This window comes from Sprattus sprattus (assembly GCF_963457725.1).
Source record: "Sprattus sprattus genome assembly, chromosome: 4".
In the NCBI taxonomy this organism is placed as follows: domain Eukaryota; kingdom Metazoa; phylum Chordata; class Actinopteri; order Clupeiformes; family Clupeidae; genus Sprattus; species Sprattus sprattus.
Window position 1 is genome coordinate 27,785,554 of NC_137923.1, and position 24,085 is coordinate 27,809,638.

Below are 24,085 nucleotides of genomic sequence, written 5' to 3' on the forward strand. Positions count from 1 at the left end.
AATTATGACAGATAGTATGTTTGCACCTCTCAATCAATGAGCCGTGAGACACTGATGGATGAGCAGGCTCCCCCCCCTGTGACAGCGGATTACATTACAGAGCAAAAATCACTGGAGATCTCCTTCGAGTTTATTTGGACTGTGTTTAACCAGTGACGCCATTCATATTTTTGCATTGACAGAAAAATATTTCACTCCCCTCTCCATCGGGCCGGGCTCCTTTCTCCCCATTACCTAGTAGTGACTGGCAGAGAGAATATGTAGCTTTGTGAGCCTGCAGCAAACCCACCGACACAAAAAGGGAGAAAAAAATATCTGAGAGGGAGGGGGTTGGGCTCTTAGAAGCAGACTCCACAAAAGGCAAAGCTGGAGGTATCGTGGATCCATTTCTTTACTCACGAGAAGGAAGGCGAAGACAAGTGAAGTGTCTGTTGATTACCAGGACTTTGCCTGAAGTGGCTCCTTCGCTTAACACACTGCCACTTGGAACCTGCGGACTTAAAGTGATTGACACCGAGCCGACACTCAAGATTAAATTCATCTTTCTGCCACTCTGGATTTTGAGCCTGGTAACATTTTTGTTATTATTGATTTGTGTTCTTTGCGGATACCTTCGCGTAATCATTCAGCACCCCTATCCATCGAAAATGCCTTGACTGTTTTTTAAGGTTGCATAATTCCTGTAGTGTGTCTCAAGTGGAGCCATTGTTTACTGGTCTGAGATTTAGGGAGACTGAATAGCTCAATGGAGCTTCGTGAAACTATTTTTAAAAATCGAGCTCTCACACCTGTACTGTAAAATGCATTTTGTATGACGTGCCCACATCAGGAGATATACAAGCAGGATGGTACTTGGCATAGTGTCAAAAGAAACAAGTGAGAGGGATCTACCCAATCATTCTCAACGGACAGGCACTCGCCATGCTAGAAACACAGCTCTGAAGAGCACCCTTAAAGATATCACCGCAGCGTTTGTGACCAGGACCAAGGTGCACGGGCTGAAATATGTCTTTTCACGGGACAAGTCCAAACTGCATCGTACCCTGTGGCTCATTTCCATCTTTGTGTGCATCGGGCTCCTGTGCACCTGGTCCTGGAACCGCATCCTCTACCTGCTCTCCTTCCCGGCCGTCACCAAGCTCCACATGGTGTGGGCGTACAACATGACCTTCCCGGCGGTGACCCTCTGCAACCAGAACTTCTTCCGGGTGTCGGGGCTGACCCAGGCTGACCTGTACCACAGCGGCTACTGGATGGACATCATGCACCAGAACCACTCGGTTAACCGCAGGAGCGTGGCCATGCTGAGGCTCAGCAGCCATCACAAGCGTCTCCTGCGCCTGCTGGACTTCTCCGACTACAGCCCGCCCCCGCCCCAGCACCACTTCAACACCACAGAGATGGTCAGCCGCCTCAGCCACCAGCTGGAGGACATGCTGCTGGAGTGCAAATTCCAGGGCGAGAACTGCACGTACAAGAACTTCACCCCCGTATGTAAAGAGCGAGAGGTTAAAGATGCAGTGTGCGATCCTGGCGAAAGGTTCTTGATATTTGAGGTTCAACTGACGATTAAATTACGTCTTCCGTGCTCCTAAAGCAACATGTTCATTGGTTGGAGTTGTTTATAGCTCGGTCCGAGATGTTATGTTTGTTTCCCATTTACAGAGCCAGCACTGTTTTTTTGGGCGCGCACACACACAGAGCTAGAGGACTGTGAGGAGCATTTAGCTAAATTTTACAAAAAAGTGTATTGCAGAATCGCAGACTGCATCTTGAAGGCTTTCTGCTCCCGCAGTTCAGTTAGTTAGAGAGATTCACGGTAATGTAGAAGCATTTTATTAAAGGCAAACATCTTAAGTCCACTTTGCAGGTTCAGTCGGGTTGTTCATCAATGAACCATGAATATTTTAGTGGAAGTGGAGTGAGTTTTAATTAAATGTGCCCACTGAGCTAAGGCACAGCCCTGTATCAGGGAGATGCACTTGACATGTTGTTTATATGGGTACCCTCAGGGGTAAGAATATTCTCATGCAATTCAGCGTTTCTTCAGGTACACTTTTCCTGGGGACAAACCTTATGTAACATATTGGAGCACATATCAAAGAGTCAAGTTTGAACGGTTTTGATGTTGCTTCATATAATCTATTTAAAAAATAGTTCAGACTTAGGCTCAGACTGTCTTGTTATATCGCAAATATTATTTCAAAACAGAGAACCTCACATTTAAGTGATAAAATGACGTGGGGATTTATCTTTATGTAGCTCTGAAGAGCTCAGTTCATTATATGACCTTTAGTAAGACCTGTATGTGTGTGTGCATTTATTACTCTGACTTCTCAGACTGTTTAACTGTTTATGGTAAGACATTAATCAGTACTAATAATTTCATCAGACCCTGGTCCTTTGGATTCCACACGTTCTAGGGGTAAAAAGGAAACAAAAAAAATCACCCAACTGCTGAAAGGTGATGTTTAATCATTGCCTCAACCAATTTTGTCCTGACTGTGCACCTAAATTGCATCAGAGCAGATACTCCCTCAAAAGGAATTAAAGCCGTGCCACCTTCGGGAGAAAGATTGTTGTTATAAATAATTCAGAAGCAATAAATTCTTTAGCGTCCCCTCCAGTGCTGTTAAGGTCTTATTAGATCTGTGGTGCAACAGGAAATAGTGTGGTGAAATAGTGCAGTGAGACCCACATGCTGTGGCTACAGCTGAGACTGTGGCTCTGAGGTAACGGGTAATGAGTTAACCAGCTCCACAGAGCAGCGGAAGCTTCCAAGCGTGGTGGCCAGTAGCCAGTGGGAATGGAGTTACCATTCATGGAGTCAGAGGGAGACTCCTCTGGTGCTGTCTGGTGCTTCAATTACGTTTTGTCCATCAGGATCTGTTGGACATGCTGACGGAATCAAGATAATGGGGTGCCTGTTCTGAGTGAGTGGCATGTGGGGCACATGTCCAGTGGTTGGTAGCATGGAGAGGTAATGAATGGAGCCGGCGTACACCCCTCCTCACTCGCTTTCTTGGGTAGGAGTGAGTGTTGCACCATCCAATTAGGGGGAAACCTGTATTACAATCACAAATTTGAAGAGGGTAGGAGAGCTTGACTGACACAAGGCCAGAGTGTCTTTGGAGACAAATGAAAAAAAGAATTAGGCATTTACCCATACAACAAATCATTTGCACACCTAGCATGCCAGTGTAGCGCTAGATAATTCAAACCAGCTGACACAGAGCAAGATTTTTATCGGTGGTGTATTCGTTTGGAGATTGTCATCTAAATGAGCATTCCTGTCTTGTTGCTCCATCTTTTTACAACCGCAAGGAAGGAATTTATAACAAGCATAATTGTCTCTAGACTGCACAGGGTGCACAGCGAGACTTTTTAAAATCCCTCCCAGTTTCAGAGGGTGACTATAGGGCCTTTAAATCCTGGCACTTAACGAGATTCTACAAAAAAAAGTGTTTAAAGGCTCAACATGTCCAGTGTCTTTAAAACTGTCGGAAAGCACACATTACGAGCAGGTCATTAGATCCAGAGAATAGCTTTGTACTGTCTGTCAGTGAGAGGCCACCATCCAGCTCCAGAGCCCACCAGCTCATGTAAGTGTCAAGATTTGTTCCAAAAAGACATAATTGGACCTACAAATGAATTGGACCTAACAGCCTAACAATTATAAGCTTTTTGTTTCTTTTTTTTTTCTTTTTTAAAGAGATAGAGCTATATTGCATGCAGCAGAATAACCCATATATTCATTAGCCTTTAAAATGATGCCTTGGATATAATAACAGGTAGAAGGTAGATCCCGAAAACCTATAAGGTAGATCCCGAAAACCTATAAACGCATGACCTTGGCTTATAAAATCTTTAGATTCACTGAAATGCCATCACTCAGGTCATTTTAAATATATTTCACTTAAAAGACATGACTACAGACATTATTGGCTGGTTCACGTCTCCCAAATACTTCATGGCACTGATATTATGTACATCTGTTTTGTTACGTTTACGAGATACCACAGTTGTGTTCAAATTGCTTAGCCAGGTTTTGTCTAATAAAAACAACAAACATAAATGCAGTGAAACAAGTGAACAGGCACAGTAAATAATGATCATAAAATGATCTTGCAAAGTTGCAGTGGAATAATAGGCTGTTAGCAAACGCAATAGCATATATTAAGCTACTGTACAAGTAGGCAGTTAATAAATATTGAAATACTTTGAACCCGATTTCAGGTAGAAAGGTCAGTAGAACATATTAAAATAAACAATAAAAAGAAGAATATATGAAATAGGATATTCATCATTACACCAGTATACCTCAGCTGGTCTTAAAGATCAGAATCAGAATTGTATTAATTGATTTCCAAGTCCATTGCAGACTTTCCAGAATGTTGACTTTCACAGTTTTGCCTTTCCTCTTTGCTGCCATCATTGCCTGATATCACTCACGGAAATTAGCTTTGTGCAGTTCCCCCCTAGAAGAAGCTCTAATATTAAACACTCTTTATGCCTATATTTAGAGATTCTTAATGATCACGGTCACTAGTGAAGGGAGCTTTTAATGGATCGGGGAAGGCTGGGTCGTTGCAGATCTATCCTTCATGTTCCGGAGGCCTGCTCGATGTTGTCATCAAGCCAGGCAGTAATCATCTTTGTCATTTTCATGAGGGATTGTTCACCACCCCCAGTGTGATCTCTCCCTGGAGGAGAGGGACTTCATTACCATGCAGTAGATTCACAGTGACGGGCACTCATGAAGAAGAGAAAGTACACACAACTGGGGCTAGTTTCTCCAAATGGAAACAATAGCAAAAAGCCATTTTTCTTTTCTTTGTTCATCACCTACAAATGGAATGAATGGATTATAATACCCTTAATTACAGTCACTTAGTCTCAGACTTCTGTAGCTTCTGGTTTTTGAGATAATGTCAGATGACCTTTCCAAACAACAAAAAATAAGTTTTGCATTCATACTGACCAGTAATGCACACAAAAAGTTAACTGGGCCAAAAGAAGCCTACTTTTGTGGAGAAGAAAAATCTATTATATTCACTGTCATGCAGCCCCAGGCAGAGACTATATTGTTTTCCTTCTTATCGATTCCAAACAGATGCTTCTCAGATTCGCGTTACCGTTTTGCAGTCCCACATGCTGTATTATACCCCAGGCTTGTAAATGGTGACAAAAAGCTTGTCCAGCCCAGTAGGTTTCCAAGCTATGTTGTGCTTTACACCTTCAATAAAACTGCACTCTACATACACTGAATGAATGATTGGAGCCATTATGTTAAATAAGAACAAAATAAAAAAAAACTCCATGCCATTTTTGCTTCCTATGCTCATTTATAAACACCCTTTCTTCTTTGTCTCTCTTCCCTCTCTCTTCAGATTTATACAAGATACGGAAAGTGCTACACGTTCAACTCTGGCTTGGACGGGAACCCCCTGCTCACCACGCTGAAAGGGGGCACGGGCAACGGATTGGAGATCATGCTGGACATCCAGCAGGATGAGTACCTCCCTGTCTGGGGGGAAACAGGTGAGGGCTTCCCTTCTGCAGAGACGGTATAGGAGGCAAATCACTAATGGAAAAATATATGGGGGAAATTGGAGGGCATCCGTAACACTAATCATGGCAGATTTGTAACTGGAAGTCCTGCGCTGTATTATAAAGTGCCAATCGCACAACTGAGTCGGATCGTGTTTGCCTGAAATAGCTGTCAGGAGGTGTTGCCAAGATGGCTACCGAGTGGCGAGACTTGCCTAAAGGTACATTGACTTCTGCTTTTGCTTCTCTCCAAACAAACAAAACTGCTGAGTCTTTCGTGCATGCTGGCAAAGTAGTGCAGCTCTCTCCTCTCACTTTAAGGAAGGCGATTTGTCTAAACTCTAACGCTCCAAGGTGAAGAGATAATGAATGCTTTGGTTTTCTCGAACCAAGCACGATTTATGTAAATGCTTTGTGACAGTTAGAAAAAAAAGCTAAAAGACAGATACATTGAACCATCCCTTTCAAAGACCATTACTTGTTCACATGAGAGGTAGACACCTACTGTGCACTCCCCACTAAAGATAACAATACCACAATCCATTTATGTCTATAAGGTTTTTTTGAAAAAAAGATATTGACATGTAGCATAAATCGAAATTACAATGTCTTGGTAGCTGAAGTAGTGAAGCGAACATAAGTGATAATATTGCTTGACATTGCAAACATTTATTCATTATGGTTAAAAGCAATATCTATGAAAGGATTGTTTGTCCTGTTTATCTGCATGGCTGTGTTATTAATTGAATAAACAATGAATGCATTAATCACAGGATTAGCTGTAATGTACACTGAAGCAGGAAAGCTAATTAAAATGCAAATGAATTAGCATGTTGTAAGCTTTGAAAAAAATGCAAATAAGACCACTAGAACATTATTAGGTTATGTCACAAATTGTTCAGGCAACTATCAAATGTGTTTTGGCTGTGAACTGTAACTTAGATAATTTCCATATTTAAAAGATGATGATCGCTATGATGATTGCCTGATTACAATCTCTCATTTATATGGGAACATTTGATACGCACAGCATAGAGTATGTTGCCTGTTTTAAGTTTTGATTTTTTTTTAATGATGTTTTAATATGTCTGAGACAAATAGAAATTTGAATGAAAATGTCAAAGCTAACATCTTATGTGAGCTAAATGTGTTATTTTCCTTTGACTCAAATAGAAGCTCAAAAAGCATCATCAGCAACAAACAAAAAAAAAAAAAAAAACAGTTTCTTGTCACATTTTAATTCACATTGTACCCCTGCGACGGCAAAATGCATGGGAATATATTCTCATTCATCAGAGGGCACCTTGTCGATGAGAGAAAGAGCGAGAGCGAGAGAGAGAGGAAAGGCTGAAGGAGTCTCAATCAGATGGCCTTGGGCTTTGTCCATTGCTAATTGAATGGCATTTTCTCAGGAGGGTTATAAATGCAGATTCAGTCACCTATGTGGGGATGTGATATAAACATCTAATAAAGCTATACATCTTTTAGAGTTAAGGGCATTGAGGGGTTCTCCTAACCTAATGGTGCGCACGAGGACAGAGCTGGCTAGAGCTTTTTACAACGTTAAGTTGTAAAGCAGCCAAACCACCTCAACACTATGGGCCCTATCTTGCACCCAGTGCAATTGACATTGTCACCGACGCATGTATCATTCCTATCTTGCACCCAGCGCACAGCGGGATTTTCCCTCCAGAGGCGCGCGTCGAAATGAACTATTTTGCAGATTCAAAACAACGCTGTGCGCCGTTGACCAGAAAAAAGCTAGTATAATGTCAGAGGCGCAATGTGTAGAGTCTGTGGCGGGTATTCAGAACGCTATTTTAAGGACACGTGCTTGGCTGCACAGTAGCCTACACTTAACTTCTCTCGTCTACACGAGAGATTTACACCATTTTTTTGGCAAGCCATATATAATTACAAGGAAAATAAAGTATTTACCACATGAGGAAATCATTGTGATATCCATATCCAAGATATTTTAAAAATAGGCATACATCTAGCGTACACATTGACCCAAATGATTCAGGTTAATTGAAGCTGCGTGACATTTGATTTATTGTATGGCTTTGTTGCATTTATTTCATGCCAGTATTATTATAAATCTTGTAAACTCATCTCTGTGTATGTGGACTTTATTTATGTATATTGGGTTTGGTCAGCTGGTGCACTGGGTTGGGTGCCGATTTCCATGCCCCCAAATCCCTGCACGCTCTCAGGCGTGAGGGTAGACGTGGCGATGTCCTCTGTTGCCGTCAGTTCCTGGGTCGAGGTAGGTCCACCTCCCGTGAGGCCACGAGAACGTGTGTTACCTGCCAGCTTGGATTTCACACGTCTCCGGACGTCATTATAGCGTTTTCGGCATTGTGTGGCCGTTTTCGGGTGCCCTGTAGCAGAAACAATCACGGCAATATCTTCCCATGCTTGCTTGACTTTGCTAACTTTTGGAGGGTTTCTCGCATCCCCATATATATCTACCGGCTTTTTACAAAGCCATACAATAAATCAAATGTCACGCAGCTTCAATTAACTTGAATCATTTGGGTCAATGTGTACGCTAGATGTATGCCTATTTTTAAAAGATCTTGGATATGGATAGCACAATGATTTCCTCATGTGGTAAATACTTTATTTTCCTTGTAATTATATATGGCTTGCCAAAAAATTGGTGTAAATCTCATGTCGGTCTCCTCGGCTGTGAACTTTTCCGGTCTTCCTCAAAGTAATTCCGCCATTATAATAACAAGCCGCTATGGAATATGCCCTCCTCGCTCTAAAAGGGAATGTGAGATGACGCTCTGATTGGTTTATTATTATTTATATTTGTGTTTTTTTCCGCCGTTATAATAGCAACTGCGCCATAGAGCCGCCCACACAGCTACTTGCGTTTGGCGCCGTCCTACTTGCGTTTCTGATCGTCTAAATAGGCCTATCTTGCACCCAGCGCAATTGACATTGTCACCGACGCATGTATAATTCCTATCTTGCACCCGGCGCACAGCGCGATTTTCCCTCCAGAGGCGCGCTTCGAAATGAACTTGCGTCGACATGGGCGGGGGCGGAACAGAGAAGGCGTTTCTCTGGCGCAAGTGGTATTTTGCAGTTTCAAAACAACGCCGTGCGCCGTGCGCCATTGACAAAAAAAAGCTGGTCTAATGTGAGGCGCAATGTCTAAAGTCTGTAACGCGTATTCAGAACGCTATTTTAAGGGCGCATGTGCTTGCCCGCACAGTATAGGACCTATAGGCTACTTTACTTCTGTCGTCTTCACGAGAGATTTACACCAATTGTTTGGCAAGCCATATATAATTACAAGGAAAATAAAGTATTTACCACATGAGGAAATCATTGTGATATCCGTATCCAAGACATTTTAAAACTAGGCATACATCTAGCGTACACAATTGACCCAAATGATTCAGGTTAATTGAAGCTGCGTGACATTTGATTTATTGTATGGCTTTGTTGCATTTATTTAATGCCAGTATTATTATAAATCTTGTAAACTCATCTTTGTGTATGTGGACTTTATTTATGTACCTTGGGTTTGGTCAGCTGGTGCACTGGCTTGGGTGCCGATTTCCATGCCCCCAAATCCCTGCAGGCTCTCAGGCGTGAGGGTAGACGTGGCGATGTCCTCTGCTGCCGTCAGATCCTGGGTCGAGGCAGATCCACCTCCCGTGAAGGCACGAGAACGTGTGTTACCTTCCAGCTTGGATGTCCCACGTCTCCGGACGTCATTATAGCGTTTTCGGCAACGTTTTCGGGTGCCCCGTTGCAGAAACAATCACGGCAATATCTTGACATGCTTGCTTGACTTTGCTTACTTTTGGAGGGTTTCTCGCATCCCCATATATATCTATCTCCCGGCTTTTTACAAAGCCATACAATAAATCAAATGTCACGCAGCTTCAATTAACCTGAATCATTTGGGTCAATGTGTAGGCTACGCTAGATGTATGCCTATTTTTAAAATATCTTGGATATGGATATCACAATGATTTCCTCAAGTGATAAATACTTTATTTTCCTTGTAATTATATATGGCTTGCCAAAAAATTGGTGTAAATCTCACGTCGGTCTCCTCGGCTGTGAACTTTTCCGGTCTTCCACCAGGCAATTCCGCCATCAAAATAACAAGCCGCTATGGACTATGCGCTCCTCGCTCTTAAAGGGAATGTGAAATGACGCTCGGATTGGTTTATTGCATATTACGCCCAAACCACACCTATGGCTGAGTGACCTCCTTTGGACCAACCCTTTTGACACTTGCGCTGGACGCAAGTGTGTTTTTTCCGCCGTTAAAATAGCAACTGCGCCATAGAGCCGCCCACACAGCTACTTGCGCTTGGCGCCGTCCTACTTGCGTTTCTGATCGGCAAGATAGGGCCCAAGATGTTTTTCGGTAAAACGACGAAGATTAGTTGTATTTAATTGTTATTTTTAAGGTTACATATTGAGGCTTCCTTTCAGAAATTGAAAGTGTAAACATGAACTCTGAAGGCATTTTAATATTGTGAGATGTATTAACACCCAAAAGTTATTACGAGTAGCCATGATGTATGTGATAAACCTTCACTGTGTGAATATCACAAGAAATGTTTTAGTGAGTTACGTAAAGCCAACACATAGCCTCCAGTCAACAAAACAGGCTTCTGTAGTGCAAGTGACTTGATTTCTCTGGTGTTCTGTATTCACAGACGAAACATCCTATGAAGCAGGCATCAAGGTTCAGATCCACCACCAGGATGAGCCGCCCTTCATAGACCAGCTGGGATTTGGTGTGCCCCCTGGCTTTCAAACTTTTGTGTCATGTCAGCAGCAACTGGTACCTGCTCAGCCTAAAGCACATACCCCCAAACCCCCAGCCTCTAGCTCTGCTTGTCTCTGTACTCCACTTTTTCCTCCCTTCTCACCACTTCATATTTCAAACCTGAAGAAAACCAGAGTATTCAGTTGAAAGGTATTTTGGGAATTGATGCTGGATGGAAACAAAAATGTTAGGTAACAGTAGATATAACCATGTAACATTGTAACCACACTGTTAAGTGGTTTAGGGATACACACTTATTATCACAAAAGAAACAGCACTTCAATACTACCACTGTTCAATACTTGCACTGTACTATGTGCTACTGCTCCAAATTGTAGCTACAACCCCCAAACTCTTGTTAATTAGAGACTATGTACAAGTTGCATAGTCTAATATAAACTATGTGATTAATAAATATAAGTAACTTCCCATTTCTCTCAGTAAGGCCTATGATATATACAGTGTGTCATGAAAAACATTCCATTTGAGTGCTTTAGCTGTTTTAACATTACCATGTACATACAAACTCCATGTAAGGGCTTTTATAGTGTGAACAGAAAATTGCCCAGTCATTAGCTAGTTGAGAGTTTAACAGGAAGATTTTCCAAACATGTTTACAATACCCTACAAAATGAATGTAACCTCACCAAGGTCTTTAATCATTCAATATTTACAAATCCCATGCCATCAAAAATATCTTAATATTATCCTTTTTATCCGTTTTGACTTTTTTTTGCAAGTATCTGAATCCTCAGCTGATACAGAAATAGTTGTAGCATCTGAAAAGAAGTAGAACTGTCTTTTGAAGCATGGCACAAATGTTATATCTGCGATTGCAACCATTCAATGTGCAACAGTGCAGTTTCAATCAAACAGTATTAACATGCAGTTATATATTTAGCCGTGTATTTAGATGAGAGGAATGAGCAAATAAGAAAATAAGAACACAAGGAGGATCCAGGTATGTTTACCATACATATGAATCTGTTGTACATGCAGACTTGTCTCACCTCGATTGATTTTTCAACTGAATAGAATTCTGCATTGATCTTGTATATGATACATTGGCTGATTTTTACATGCCATTCCCAGTGTATTCCTCAAGATAGAGGGAAAGCATACAAATAACAGAGCAATTTTAGTCTGTCTCTTAAAGAAATTATTAAGTAAATTCAGTTTTCTTCTTGCTGTCATTCTGTCTGTAGATGTGGGGGACTGGTTGAGTCATTCAATTACACCAAAGGTCTTTCAGGCTGACTTCTTGAGACCCTAACTAATTAGGGAAATGGAAGGAGTGGGATCCATTGGTGTACTTGAATCATTTTCTATCCATCACAAAATGACCAGCACATATATTGCCTCTTCAATAAACCCATTGTGAATTAGTGAAATCGATAGCATTCCATGCTCCCCAAGGTCAAATGCTCCTCCTACCATAGTGAAGGATCGATACCTCCATTACACTGCTGGAGAGAAAAAATGTGCTTCTATGGAGGAAACCCTTATTTGTCGCTGAGTAAGGTCTGTAGCTCTTTAGGTTCTCACGGAGCTCTGGTACTTTGGTGTAACATGGATTAGAAACTGATATAACAATATGGACTGTCCATTGAAAAGACTGCATTGTTAAAGACAATGCTTTTTAGGCAGTCTAGTTTATTCTGAGTTCATGTATTTCCACCATTAAACAAAAATTGCATCCTCACCCGACTGTGTTTACACAGAATTAAACCACAGTACAGTAAATTGTCTACAATTTGCGTTGTTTTACTACTGTGGTAAGGCAGATATTGCAAATTACACAGTTTACTGTGTATAAGATACAAGAGTATCTTAAGTATCCCTTAACTGTGTCAGTGATGGGAAATAAACTGAAGACAATAACAAGACAGCAATGGAAAAGCCTGCTCTGTCAGTTGAATTGCGTTTGTAAATGGTTAGGGCAAACGATCTACCTCTTTATTGCAAGCCAAAGAGCATGCTCAGGTCAGGATTTAATTAGGAAGCCAAAATGCCATGAGAAGTCATTTGTAGATGCTGATGAAAACCTCGTTTTAGAGTTAATGTGCTTGAAGCTTATTTGGACTCTCAAGCATGTGTGATATTTCTGTCATCCTACAGCCTGAATAATGTGGCGTTATCTTAACAGCTCGGAGGCAAATATTAGCTTTATGAGTTTTAGCTTTCAGACTGTCTCTTGTGTAACAGCACAATCAGAATATGCATGCCACTTTATTAACCGGTGGAGCATATTAAACAGCTCTGGCAATGTATGACACATCAGGCAGCTGAACCTGCAGACCCTGTGGAGGTACAGAAATTGCTGCAGCGATTTGAAGAGACACACTATAGGCTAGTCCTTCAGCCGGCATTAAAGCAAAGTGCAGAAGCTCTCAGGTGGGTTTTGTTTTTCCACCGTATAAGTGTGAACGTTTTCCCTCCCCTTCCCAGACGAGACTTCCTCTGAGGCCGGAGTCAAAGTCCAGATTCACTCACAGGACGAGCCCCCTTTACCCGATGAACTGGGCTTCAGGGTGTCCCTGGGCTTCCAAACATTTGAGACTTGCATAGAGCAAAGGGTACTGTACTGCACGTGCCTTTATGCGCGGTCCCCTTGGTCGGCTGCATGCGCCTCCCCACTGGCTGCTTCTCAGTCTGAATGCAATACACTATCCGTGCCCCCTTCGTGGCTGCAGTAACCTGCGCAGTGGTCACAGCTGAGTGTTCAGTTATGTAGACCCGCTGTTGCCAATCGTCATGTTCATCATCCTCCTTGTCAGCATAACTATTGGCATCACCTCGCTGCTGTCATCCGTCAGTCCAAAAGTGACATGTTCGAGTGAATGTAAGTAAACCATTAATCCGCGTTAATGTTAATACAATAATGTTGGCGTCGAAAACTGTTCAGTGTCTTCTGTATAAGTTTGAAGTAGTGAATACAAACCATGCAGCAGAGAATATTTGTTTTAGGTCTGTTTCCCACTGATGGAGTTCTATTTTGAGAGACTGCACTGAGATAACCACTTACAGAGCAGTTCCTTCGGTTGTTTTGAAGGCTGGAATGGTTACACTGTGAACACATTAAAGCCTAGGTCAGGGATAATGCAATGTGCTCATGTGTTGTGGTAAACGGAAGCTAAGTGTTCACATCTAGAAATATAAAAAAATGGCAAATTATGTAAATTCACATAATTTACATTCATGGATAACAAAAGCTGATTGTCAAAGGCTGACGCTAAACAGAAGAACAATGCACATAAGCCTTTGAGAGGGTTTTCTGAAACGTACCCCAACCCTTTTCATCTAAATAATTATAATTATCCAAACCATATATGTGTTATTTGGATTGCCTTTGGTGACTAAACAGTATTACTATTTCAGTAAGCAAATATCATAGTGGAGATTGTGCAACTTTTGCAAAAACTAAATTGGGGACATTTGGAGGCTTGAGACTACTCTGTAAGATGGCCCAAATACCTGAAGATGAAGTAGTGTTATTGGCCCAAAAATGTCAGAGAAGGGCAGGTTCTGGTAAACTGTTTAAGCTGCCAAACTCATTACGGGTATTTTTTCATTGTTGAATACATTTGTTAAAAGATTAAGTATGTCTTGAAAGAGCATTCTTAAGCTAAAAGGCCTTTACAAGAGTTTGTACATTGCATGCAGACAATTTAGAAGAGTCATCATTTACTTCATTGAGCTTAGACAACTATTTTCTACTCTTAGCACATACTGTATATTATATGGAGTAACACTGAGAAAAACTTCCATTGAAATCCAGAGTTATTTTTTATATTACATTTCATGTCACATACTTTCTACTTGATTTTATTTGTAGCACACTTACTGATCCTCTGAGTGGCCTAGTAGTTAAACCCTCCTCCCTTTTTAACACATCTTCCTGACCTGGCTTAGATCTTCTTAATGCCTCCATTTCCCATGAATCTCTTCTTTTTCTTCAGGTTTGATCCAGCATAAGTGATGTCCTGCATGTTCTGCCTGTCCCTCTTCGTCCTTTCTCAGTAACTAGTGCATTTTCTCAGTACATAAAAATACATTAAAAAATTCATTGACCAACCTAAACCACCTTTAGTTACTCTACCAATCCATATTCTGTGTATACATTTTCTCTGTCTGATATATATATTTATTTATTGCTTGGCTGGATTTTGGGTGATTTTTTTGTGTCCGCCTTGTGCCAGTAATGAGCAAAAACCATGTGGTGTGTCTCAGCTCCAGTACCTCCCTCCTCCCTGGGGAGACTGCAAGTCAACCCCCATCGACTCCGACTACTTCACCAAGTACAGCATCACCGCCTGTCGCATCGACTGTGAGACGCGTTACCTGCTAGAGAACTGCAACTGCAGGATGGTCCACATGCCAGGTAGTTTGAGCTGTGCACACTACTGACCATATTCCCCCTTTATAACTGGTTGTCCAGAGGCAGAGTTTGGGGATTTCTTGGTTTTTGAGGTTCTCTGGGAACACTCCAGATATTCTGTGCTTAAAAGCACAATTTAGGAACAGTTAGGAGCTATGCATACAAGAAATTAGATTATCAGACAATAATCTATTTAATAATAATCTATTTAAGACCAAAAACGCTGCACATACTACTTAAGTCTCAGCTTTTCTAAACTTTAACGACTCATTATTAGCCTTTCTGATCAAGTGTGGATTATTTCTGTGAACCAGGAACTTCCACTGTTTGCACACCAGAGCAGTACAAAGACTGCGCGGATCCTGCCTTAGGTAAGATCACTTACCAAAATAAAAAACTAGCCTTGTATTTTAGACTGTGTGTTTTGCACCCTCTCAAGGAACCACACACAGACGTTTGAATAATGTAGAGACATCATGAATATATTTATGATTGAAATGAAAGTAAGCTGCAAAAAGGAAAAATCAGAACCCATAGTTTGTTTTGAGATTCTCTGTATTATCATGTGGTAAATGCCCTTCAGCAGACAGTGCTGTCTTACCTGCTGATCTGACTTAGTAGACTTCTTTCTTTTCATGAGTGTAACAATATTGCCTGTACTCCAGATTTCTTGGTAGAGAAAGACAATGACTATTGTGTGTGTGAGACTCCCTGCAACATGACCCGGTATGGCAAAGAGCTATCCATGGTGAAAATCCCCAGCAAGGCCTCAGCCAAGTATCTGGCAAAGAAATTCAACAAAACAGAACAGTACATTGGGTGAGTAGCAGAACAAGAGTTTATGGATATTTTAACAGTTAACATTCTTACAAAGGAACAGGAAAACCAACCATTTTACTTCATATGTGCCAGATGTCCATTCATACTAGAAACCAACGTCATAAACGTGTTATTTGTGTGAATATATAGTATTATGATTTCGTAATTGTCCTTGTAAGTGTGTTTATATTCAAATGAGTGTGTATGGCCATTGGCAGTACACAATTCTTATTAAATAACAGTCCATGCTACACAATGCACCAGATCAATGACATACGTACCCTTTTTGATTGTCATTGAGTATTAAAAAAAGGAGATTTAAACAATATTGTTTCTCATTGTGTGTGTGTCAGGGAAAACATACTGGTGATGGACATCTTCTTTGAGGCTCTGAACTATGAGAAGATCGAACAAAAGAAAGCATACGAGCTCGCCGGATTACTAGGTGAGACTAATCGTCCATCCACAGAATCACGTTGAAAAGAAATGTTGCTATGGCAACCTGCAATGATGCCAAAGGTGTACCTTCTGATTTGGGCCGTCATTCATCATCCCCATCCTGCACTTGAGAAGAGACCCCATGCTCTGATAGGCAGTTTGTTTTCCATTTATGGCACTGTCTGTGGCTGGTCAATACCTCACACAAACAGACAAGCACAGACTAAGGATTTAAAAACACATATTGACTTGGGTTATTATGAACTCATCAATATCGTTAACAAGACAATGGTAACAGGCTTTTTTTTACCTCTCCTTAAGTGCAACGGTTTTTTTTTTTTGCATCTGTGCAGAAAGCTGTTCCCCATTGTATGAAATAGATGGCCCTTAAACAGGGGGAAGTACTGATGTGAATTCCTTCCAGCGAATGCTGCATTGAGAGCCTGCGGGGGCTCTGACGTATGGAGGAGCCCTGGGGTTCACTAATGAGCCTCATCTTAACTTCCACATGCTGAGTCGCGTGGTGTTCAACAGACCCCACTCTGCAGTGCAGTAGACACACAGGCACACAGACATAGAAGCATGGACAGATCAGTAGACAGACAAATGCACACAGGCAGACAGAAACGATAGGTAGTCAGACAGCACACAAGGCAAAGCAGTGCAACTGACAGCAACACCACAGAGCACACAGATAGACAGATAGACAGACCCTGTTCCTTCCATGGCTTTTGCCTCTTGCTGTGCACCGAATCGGCTGGCTTCCCTCCCCTACAGCAGCTTGACAGCGCCCTGCACACAGACAGACAAACAGAACACAGTGAAAAGATCAAAGCAGACAGACAGTACTTTGCAGACTGATAAACAAACAGCAGGCTTAGCTCAGAATGCACACAGACTGACATGAGAGGATGTGCTGCAGACCATTTATACAAGAAAGGTACAAACCCAACACATCATACAGGCAGGCAGACAGACAGACAGACAGACGGATAGACAACATTGTAGATTACCAAACTAGTAGACAGTGCAGTAGACACACAGACAGGCAGGCAGGCAGACAGACAGATGGACGGACAGACAGTCAGACAGACAAACAGACAGACAGACAGACAGACAGACAGACAGACAGGCAGGCAGACAGGCAGACAGACAGACAGACAGACAGACAGACAGACAGACAGACAGACAGACACCATTGTAGATTGCCAAAGTGGCAGACAGAGCACAGCACAGAAGAGATCATTACCAGTGAGATGTGACACCAATACAGATTTTATAAGATATTGACCATTTGTCTCCAGCTTAGTAGATTTTGTGCTTTCTACCCCACCTGATCTTGATGTTCTCTTCCTTTTTGTTTTTGTTCTTCAGGAGACATTGGTGGACAGATGGGCCTGTTCATTGGAGCTAGCGTCTTAACAATATTGGAAATCTTTGACTACTTATACGAGGTATGAAATAATCTCGTCCATGTCTGCTCCGTCAGGACCTACTTTTCAGCGAAATGTTTTTTTCTGATCATGATCTTAGATTTGATTATTCGTTTACAAAATTATACTCAGACCAATCAAATATCTCCTTCCTCGTGTAGGTGTTTAAGGATAAAGTACTGGGTTATTTCATGCGCAAGAAAAGGCCGCAGCGCTGTCCGAGCGACAATTTGGTAACTAATATTCCTCGCTGTCCGTGCATGCATTATTGAAGCTCTGTGTGGTATGAGATTTCTTTCGTTTCTGATGAGTGTGATGTATTGCATGTCAGGACAGTGACTGCTTTACTCTGTGTCAGTGCCCCTAAGCTGGTGGTCTGTGTTACTGCATGGTCCGTGAGCATGCATGGTTGCTTCGGTCTCTTGAGAATATGGCTCGTGTTCAAAAGTCTGTTTTTTTTCTAAAGAGTTATAATTTCTCCCCTGGAAAAAAAGATGCACATTATTATTTTACTTTTTATTTTCTGTGTAAACTGTTCGACTATACCCTTATATCCTGCTTTTCAACCCTTTCTTTTTGTGTTTCAGAATTGGCATGTACTGTTTCGTTTTTGTTTAGTTAGTTTAGAGTGGAATGTGTTGTATAAGTGGAAGTTATTACAGACATAATATTTGTATTAATATTTGTCCACAGACAACATATATTTCAAAAACAGTCAGCTGTCAAGGATAAGGCAATTGACAGAATTGGGTGATGTCCTGTTGGCATTACAAAGAACTGGCAAAATCATAGATAGCTGTATGTTAAATTCCAGCTCTGACTGTAGGCCACACAAGCTACATGCACTGCTTGACTAAATGAAGTCCAACAACACCACCCAACAAGACCATCTATACGTATATTCCTACAGTGGATGGCTGTATTTACAGTAAGATGCATCCAAATATTTTCACAGACATGGGTACCATAATTGAGAAGAAAATGGTACTGTTCTGGCGCCATACAAAATAAAATTGAATTGAATTGAATTGAAAAGAATACCAGACAAGTAGCAAGTATCTTTGATAACAGACTTTGCACCTGTGACCTGTATCTCTAAAAGAATACAGATTGGTTTTGGAGCTTACTCTTCTTCCCTTAATGCAGAGTTTGTTGTTTGTAATGTAGAAAGAAGCTGTAGGATTTGAATAGTAAGTCAATTGTAAAACAGAAGTAGACATTACTGCACTTGCTAGATATAAATATGTGAGTCTGAATAAATACTTAACCACTGTCTTTTGACAGAAAAGTCGCAAGGTTGCTGCCACAGTCAGTCTACAATACAATCAAATGTATGAGGGAAGCTCGGAGTGGAATGCGTCAGGGATTTAAATTGCAGTTCATTGATTGCAGATGCAAACCTTAAATCTGAGATGCCTGACAGCAATATAAATGGCAGCCAACATGTGTAGAGATTTCTTCTGTACAAGAGTATAAGACCCCTGTCACAAAAACCCCTGAGCCATGTGATGGTCGGGATACTACACATTAAATCTGAGCCGTTGACAAAATGTTTGTATGTTGCAGTGCTTTAGAGAAGATGGAAAGATCAGAATGCAGTAATTGTTTATCCTCCGTACAGAGGCATCACTCAGGCAGTTATCAAAGTTTAGGCTGCCACATTATGACAGTGCTACAAGATGTTCGATTTTTGCTGGAGTATGGGGTGAATGATTGATGTTGTATGTGGTGTACGACTGGTGTAGTATACAGTGAATGATTGACGTTGTATGTGGTCTTTAACTGGTGTAGTATACAATGAATGATTGATGTTGTATGTGGTGTTTAACTGGTGTAGGATACAGTGAATGATTGACGTTGTATGTGGTGTTTAACTGGTGTAGTATACATTGAATGATTGACATTGTATGTGGGGTACGACTGGTGTAGTATACATTGAATCATTGTATGTGGGGTACGACTGGTGTAGTATACAGTGAGTGATTGACTTTGTATGTGGTGTACGATCATGTATATAGTGTGTGTGATTGATGTAGTATACAGTGTGTGTGATTGATGTAGTATATGGTGTATGATTGGTGTTGTATGTAGTGTGTATGATAGAGTGTGAGTACAAGGACTGTGGCCTGTAGAAATGGTTGGATTTACTCTAAATATTAAGAATGTGTCATATCTGATACTAAACATCTTCTTATGTGATGGTGGTGGTGAAATTATTTCCACAAAGCCATTGTCCTTTTAACACTGTACTTTATAAAAATAAGAGCTGAAATAATTTTAGAATGCAAGGTACATTAGATAAGTAAGCAGTTAACTGGTAGTTAGCATTGAATCAAACTAAAAACTTCTCAGGCAATTATGTCTTTGAATTTACCTTATTTTAATCTGGCATGGCATATGCGATGTTACACAGTGAATCCTCCTCTAATGTTGCAAGCTCAATACTGTAGTTTTGCATTCTGCCCCCAACCGCAGGATATCTAGACTCCACACACCTTACCCGGCAGGTTCTAAACAGTAGTAGATGTCATTAGTCTAAAACTGAAACTAGTCTTGAATTTGATTTGATCTAATGTGGTGATCTTTGCTTTCCTGTTTGGTGTTCATGTCATTTGATCATCCATATAACTCATGGAATATATTCCCAGCATTCTGGCTTTCCGCATTTCAAATGGCCTCTCTTTCCTTTTTTCCCCTCCTTTTTGTTTTATCACTGTTGCAGTTCTTAACGGACCATGTGTCATGAAACAGTCACCTCGTCAAATACACAGAGGTTCAAGTCATATCTTTTGCACAGTGTATGAGATACAGAGACGATTGTGCATCTTTTAATAATGCTTAGACGTCCAGGGAGCATTTGACTTATTTGTCTCAAATGTCTGACCTTTCACTGAATGCAAACAAACACGGACAGAAGACATTGTCAATCACCCTTGTCCGCCTGCAGCTCATTCCGATGGCTCCCTCTCAACAAACATGGCAAGCAGCAGCTCCATGTTTGGACTACAGCGAGCCAGTATAATGTGATTCTGTTCATGCATCTGAAGTCTTACCTCAGCAGCAACATTTCCACTGTGCCTAGCGATAACAATGGCTCAGTTAAAAATAAGGCTATTTGATTAACGCTCTACATGGTTATAATTTTAGTTCCATTCCAGTCATCCTCATCATTCTTTTCATCATGTCTATTCCAGGAATTTCCAGAGAACCCAACCAGCCCTGGTGTCACGCCCAATCATGCCCCCAGGTAGCCACCCCACTGATAATAGATCCTCCCTCCCACTCTGTCCTCCTCTACAGACATTCTGGACTCCATTTCATATTTCATTTCCCCTCCAATTGATTTACACCTTCTGTTACAAATCAGTGTCATGGCTATTGATGATTTCCACCGGCCAAATTTCAAGCTTAACAAGGTTTCCATGACTAAAAGCATATTTTAATACACATCTGAAATTGAAATTAGTTAAGTTGCTTAAGAGAATCAATTTATGACTCTAAATGACAAGCATTTCTGAAGATGAGAGCAGCTAATTAATTGCCAAAATGTGTGTTTATTATGAAGTACTGTTGAAGACATTCTTCATAGATACTGTGCTAGAGCATCAAAGTGTCATTCTTTTGATCGTTTTAAGGGAAAATAATACTGTAACTTGTGTGTTATTTGAATTTTTGGCTGACATTCTATTGAATGTTTTAAACCAGTGTGTATTGGTCTTTCTTCCTCCTTTGTACTTGTATTCTGTTAATCTTTAAAGAAAGTGCTTGAAAGCCTTGTATACAAGGGATGAAAGCTATTGAATGAATGTCGCCAAGCCGGTTACGTTGAAGTTGAGTTCCTGAGGCTTTTTCCACATCTTTGTTCCAACATCTAATGGAAATATCCTTTAATGATTGCCAGTGGCTGCAAGCATCTCCTCATTTTACAAAGCTTAGATTCTTAGATTCTTCTTGATGCTACACTATATAAACACCTGGTGGATTTTAAGAAAGGCAGACTCACCTCAATGCACTTCTCAGGAACAAGACAACTCTGGCTGATGTGTCTTTTGTTGCTTTGAGCTGTCAATTAATGGGTGACCTACCGTTTTTGCTGAAGAGTAGAGAGCTTATGCCTCGTTTTTCATGTCCACTCTTTATATGCTGAATTATCAGTTTCCTAAACTGGAAAACAGATTTCTATGCAGACGCTAAAGTAGTAAGGCTCTCAGATGGTTTACCTGCAGGTCACGGAACTGTCCACAGGGAGCAGCCTACAGGAGTGATTGCAACATTGTGGTGCCCAGAACAAATTGAGATGCTCAACAATGTTAGTTATGACTTTGACATACTGACAGAATAAAAGAAAAGAGACAGCATGGACATTGGCCACACTTCCCATTAGCCGTTAGCATAAGAATAGTGTATTGATTGATTGCTCAGACTCAGAGCAGAGAGAGCGAGGCGCTCACATGCCACAGCGGCATGCCGCTATGCAGCCGCATTAGTTAATTGAGTTGAGATTAAAGTGGTGCATCTCTACATTGAACATTATTTGGAAGTAGTGTAAGGCAGACCTAGGACATAGGACAGGACATACGACTCTTTGCACATTCATTTTATTTTCCCTAAGAAATGCTGTAGTGTTCACCCTGTCTATTTGGTACTGCATCACAGAGGGACTGAATTATTTGAAGCAGTGATGACCAGCTTTGCGGCAGCACGGAAGGCCATTTTTGAGGGCATTGTTATTATAACCTGTGCCCCATAACATCACTAGATGCATTCCTTTGTGATGTCAACACAGGTCAGCATGCAATGAGCTTGCACCTGCGCAGATAAGGCAAAATAGCTGTCTTCCGACCTGCCGGTAAAGCTGCTGACTGCGTTTCGGAGCCGCATATGATCAGTCTGTGCAGAAAAAAAACCCAGTCGAGCTGAAGCGCGCAAACATGACTGCACAGCTCCCGCAGGTGTATAGGCGGGTGGGGGAGGGCACTGTTGAAAGAGACCTTGTTCAGGACTAAAACATGTCTTGTTTTCCCCCCTCTCCCTTCTCCATTATTGTTTCGTTCTTCATTCCTTTTTTCTTTCCTTTCTCTTTATCACAATCCCCGACAACTGCCAAAATGCAACGGCCCACTTTCAATGTAAACTATTTTCCTGTGCATTTGTGTCCAATGTGCTTTGTCTCTTTATATATTTTGTTCGTATTGTTATGTTATCATAATCCACACTCCCCACCCCCTCATCTCATACTTGTGTTGTTATATTTTACATACTGTTCTTTGTCATGACGTTTCCACTACTTGGAAACCTCTCACCTGACAATGTTTCATTTACCACCTCCTCATTCACCCCAATGGACTCTTCTTCTCTTCTCTTCTTCTCTGATTTGGTTTGCGCGGTTTGCCACCACCTCCTCCTTAACACCCCCCATCCTCTTATTCCCAACCCTCCCCTAACGCATTTTAATTCCTCCCCCCACGCCCTCCCTATCCTTCTCTTGTCTTGCAGAGCACCTGTGACACACTCCGGAGTCACTCGGACAGTCTCGGATTCACGTCGAACATGCTACCTCGTCACCCGACTGTAGGCAACTTCGAGGAGTTCGCCTGTTGACGTCTCGAGCAGCAGGGCAGGGTGGGTCCAGGGAAACTAGGGTTAGACAGCATACTGTGAAGTCATATGTTCAAGAAACAAACAAACACACAAATAGGAAGTCACATAAAAAAAACTCCAGTCACATAAAGAATGAATCAACCAATCAGTCAATGGCTGACATAGAAATAATATTCTTCTCATCAAGTACAAACGAGCGACACTTCCAAACCAGAACTCAGGTTTTACTGCCACCTATGGGCATCAGTGTGACACTTCATCATTTCATTGTGTTTGTATCCCTGCCACACTGCATTTTAGTCACTTCAGCAGGTCGAAGACCCTGATGAAGACAAAATGGCATCATGAAAAAAGAGGTGAATAGTTTCAAGCAGTCCTTCATTGTCTTTATTATTAAATGTGACAAAATTAGAATCATTTTGAAGGCTTGGAAACAGAGGGAGCTCAGAACCATCTATTTCCATTTGAAGGGTTTCTCTGACATGCAGTAAACGTTCAGGTACAAATTACAAGAGGATAGAAGGTTGGTCTGGCCATCTTATAAGCTAAACAGCGATATTCATGATCTTTCCACTCAGTAACATCACACATTTACCCATTGCCTTTTTTCTGTTCATTTTCAGATTTGTTTCTTAGTTATTGAAGTGTGTAGGTTACTCTCTCATAATTATACTGGCATCATACTTCTCTCTCCATGCCAGTTTGATCTTGATTATGATATTTAGAAAGCTGGCTGCATTATAATGCCTAGTGAATTTCATTTTTAGATTTCATTTTTTATAATGAAAAGGTCCACGGTACATATTGAAACTGGTCATTTTGTGCAGCATAACAGATGAAATTTCTATACCAGGATTTATATATATTGTACTAAGGACCAACACAAAAAGTTCTAAAAAGTTGAACTACATTGTCATTTAATGAAACTCAATTTTAAGAATCTTAATCTTTAAGAATCTCCTCAAAATACTGTGACATTATTTGCACAAATTTGCACTTTGCAAGGCATTCATTTTGGAAACATTGACACAAAGCTGTCTCATTTGACATCACAAA

General features: G+C 41.1%; 1 protein-coding gene across 1 annotated transcript in view; it reads left to right on the top strand.

Moving 5' to 3' along the window:
• Positions 1-23,003, top strand: part of asic1c (acid-sensing (proton-gated) ion channel 1c) — a gene marked incomplete at both ends in the record, with an annotated part of 106,899 nt that extends 83,896 nt beyond the window's left edge. The window contains 10 exons of the mRNA XM_080838119.1: positions 5,391-5,541; positions 10,248-10,375; positions 14,591-14,741; positions 15,053-15,109; positions 15,404-15,557; positions 15,911-16,002; positions 17,370-17,449; positions 17,590-17,661; positions 20,623-20,675; positions 22,925-23,003. Coding sequence (XP_080694245.1) covers positions 5,391-5,541; positions 10,248-10,375; positions 14,591-14,741; positions 15,053-15,109; positions 15,404-15,557; positions 15,911-16,002; positions 17,370-17,449; positions 17,590-17,661; positions 20,623-20,675; positions 22,925-23,003 — 1,017 coding nt within the window. The remainder of the gene's footprint in view (positions 1-5,390; positions 5,542-10,247; positions 10,376-14,590; positions 14,742-15,052; positions 15,110-15,403; positions 15,558-15,910; positions 16,003-17,369; positions 17,450-17,589; positions 17,662-20,622; positions 20,676-22,924) is intronic.
• Between the last annotated feature and the right edge of the window lie 1,082 nt (positions 23,004-24,085).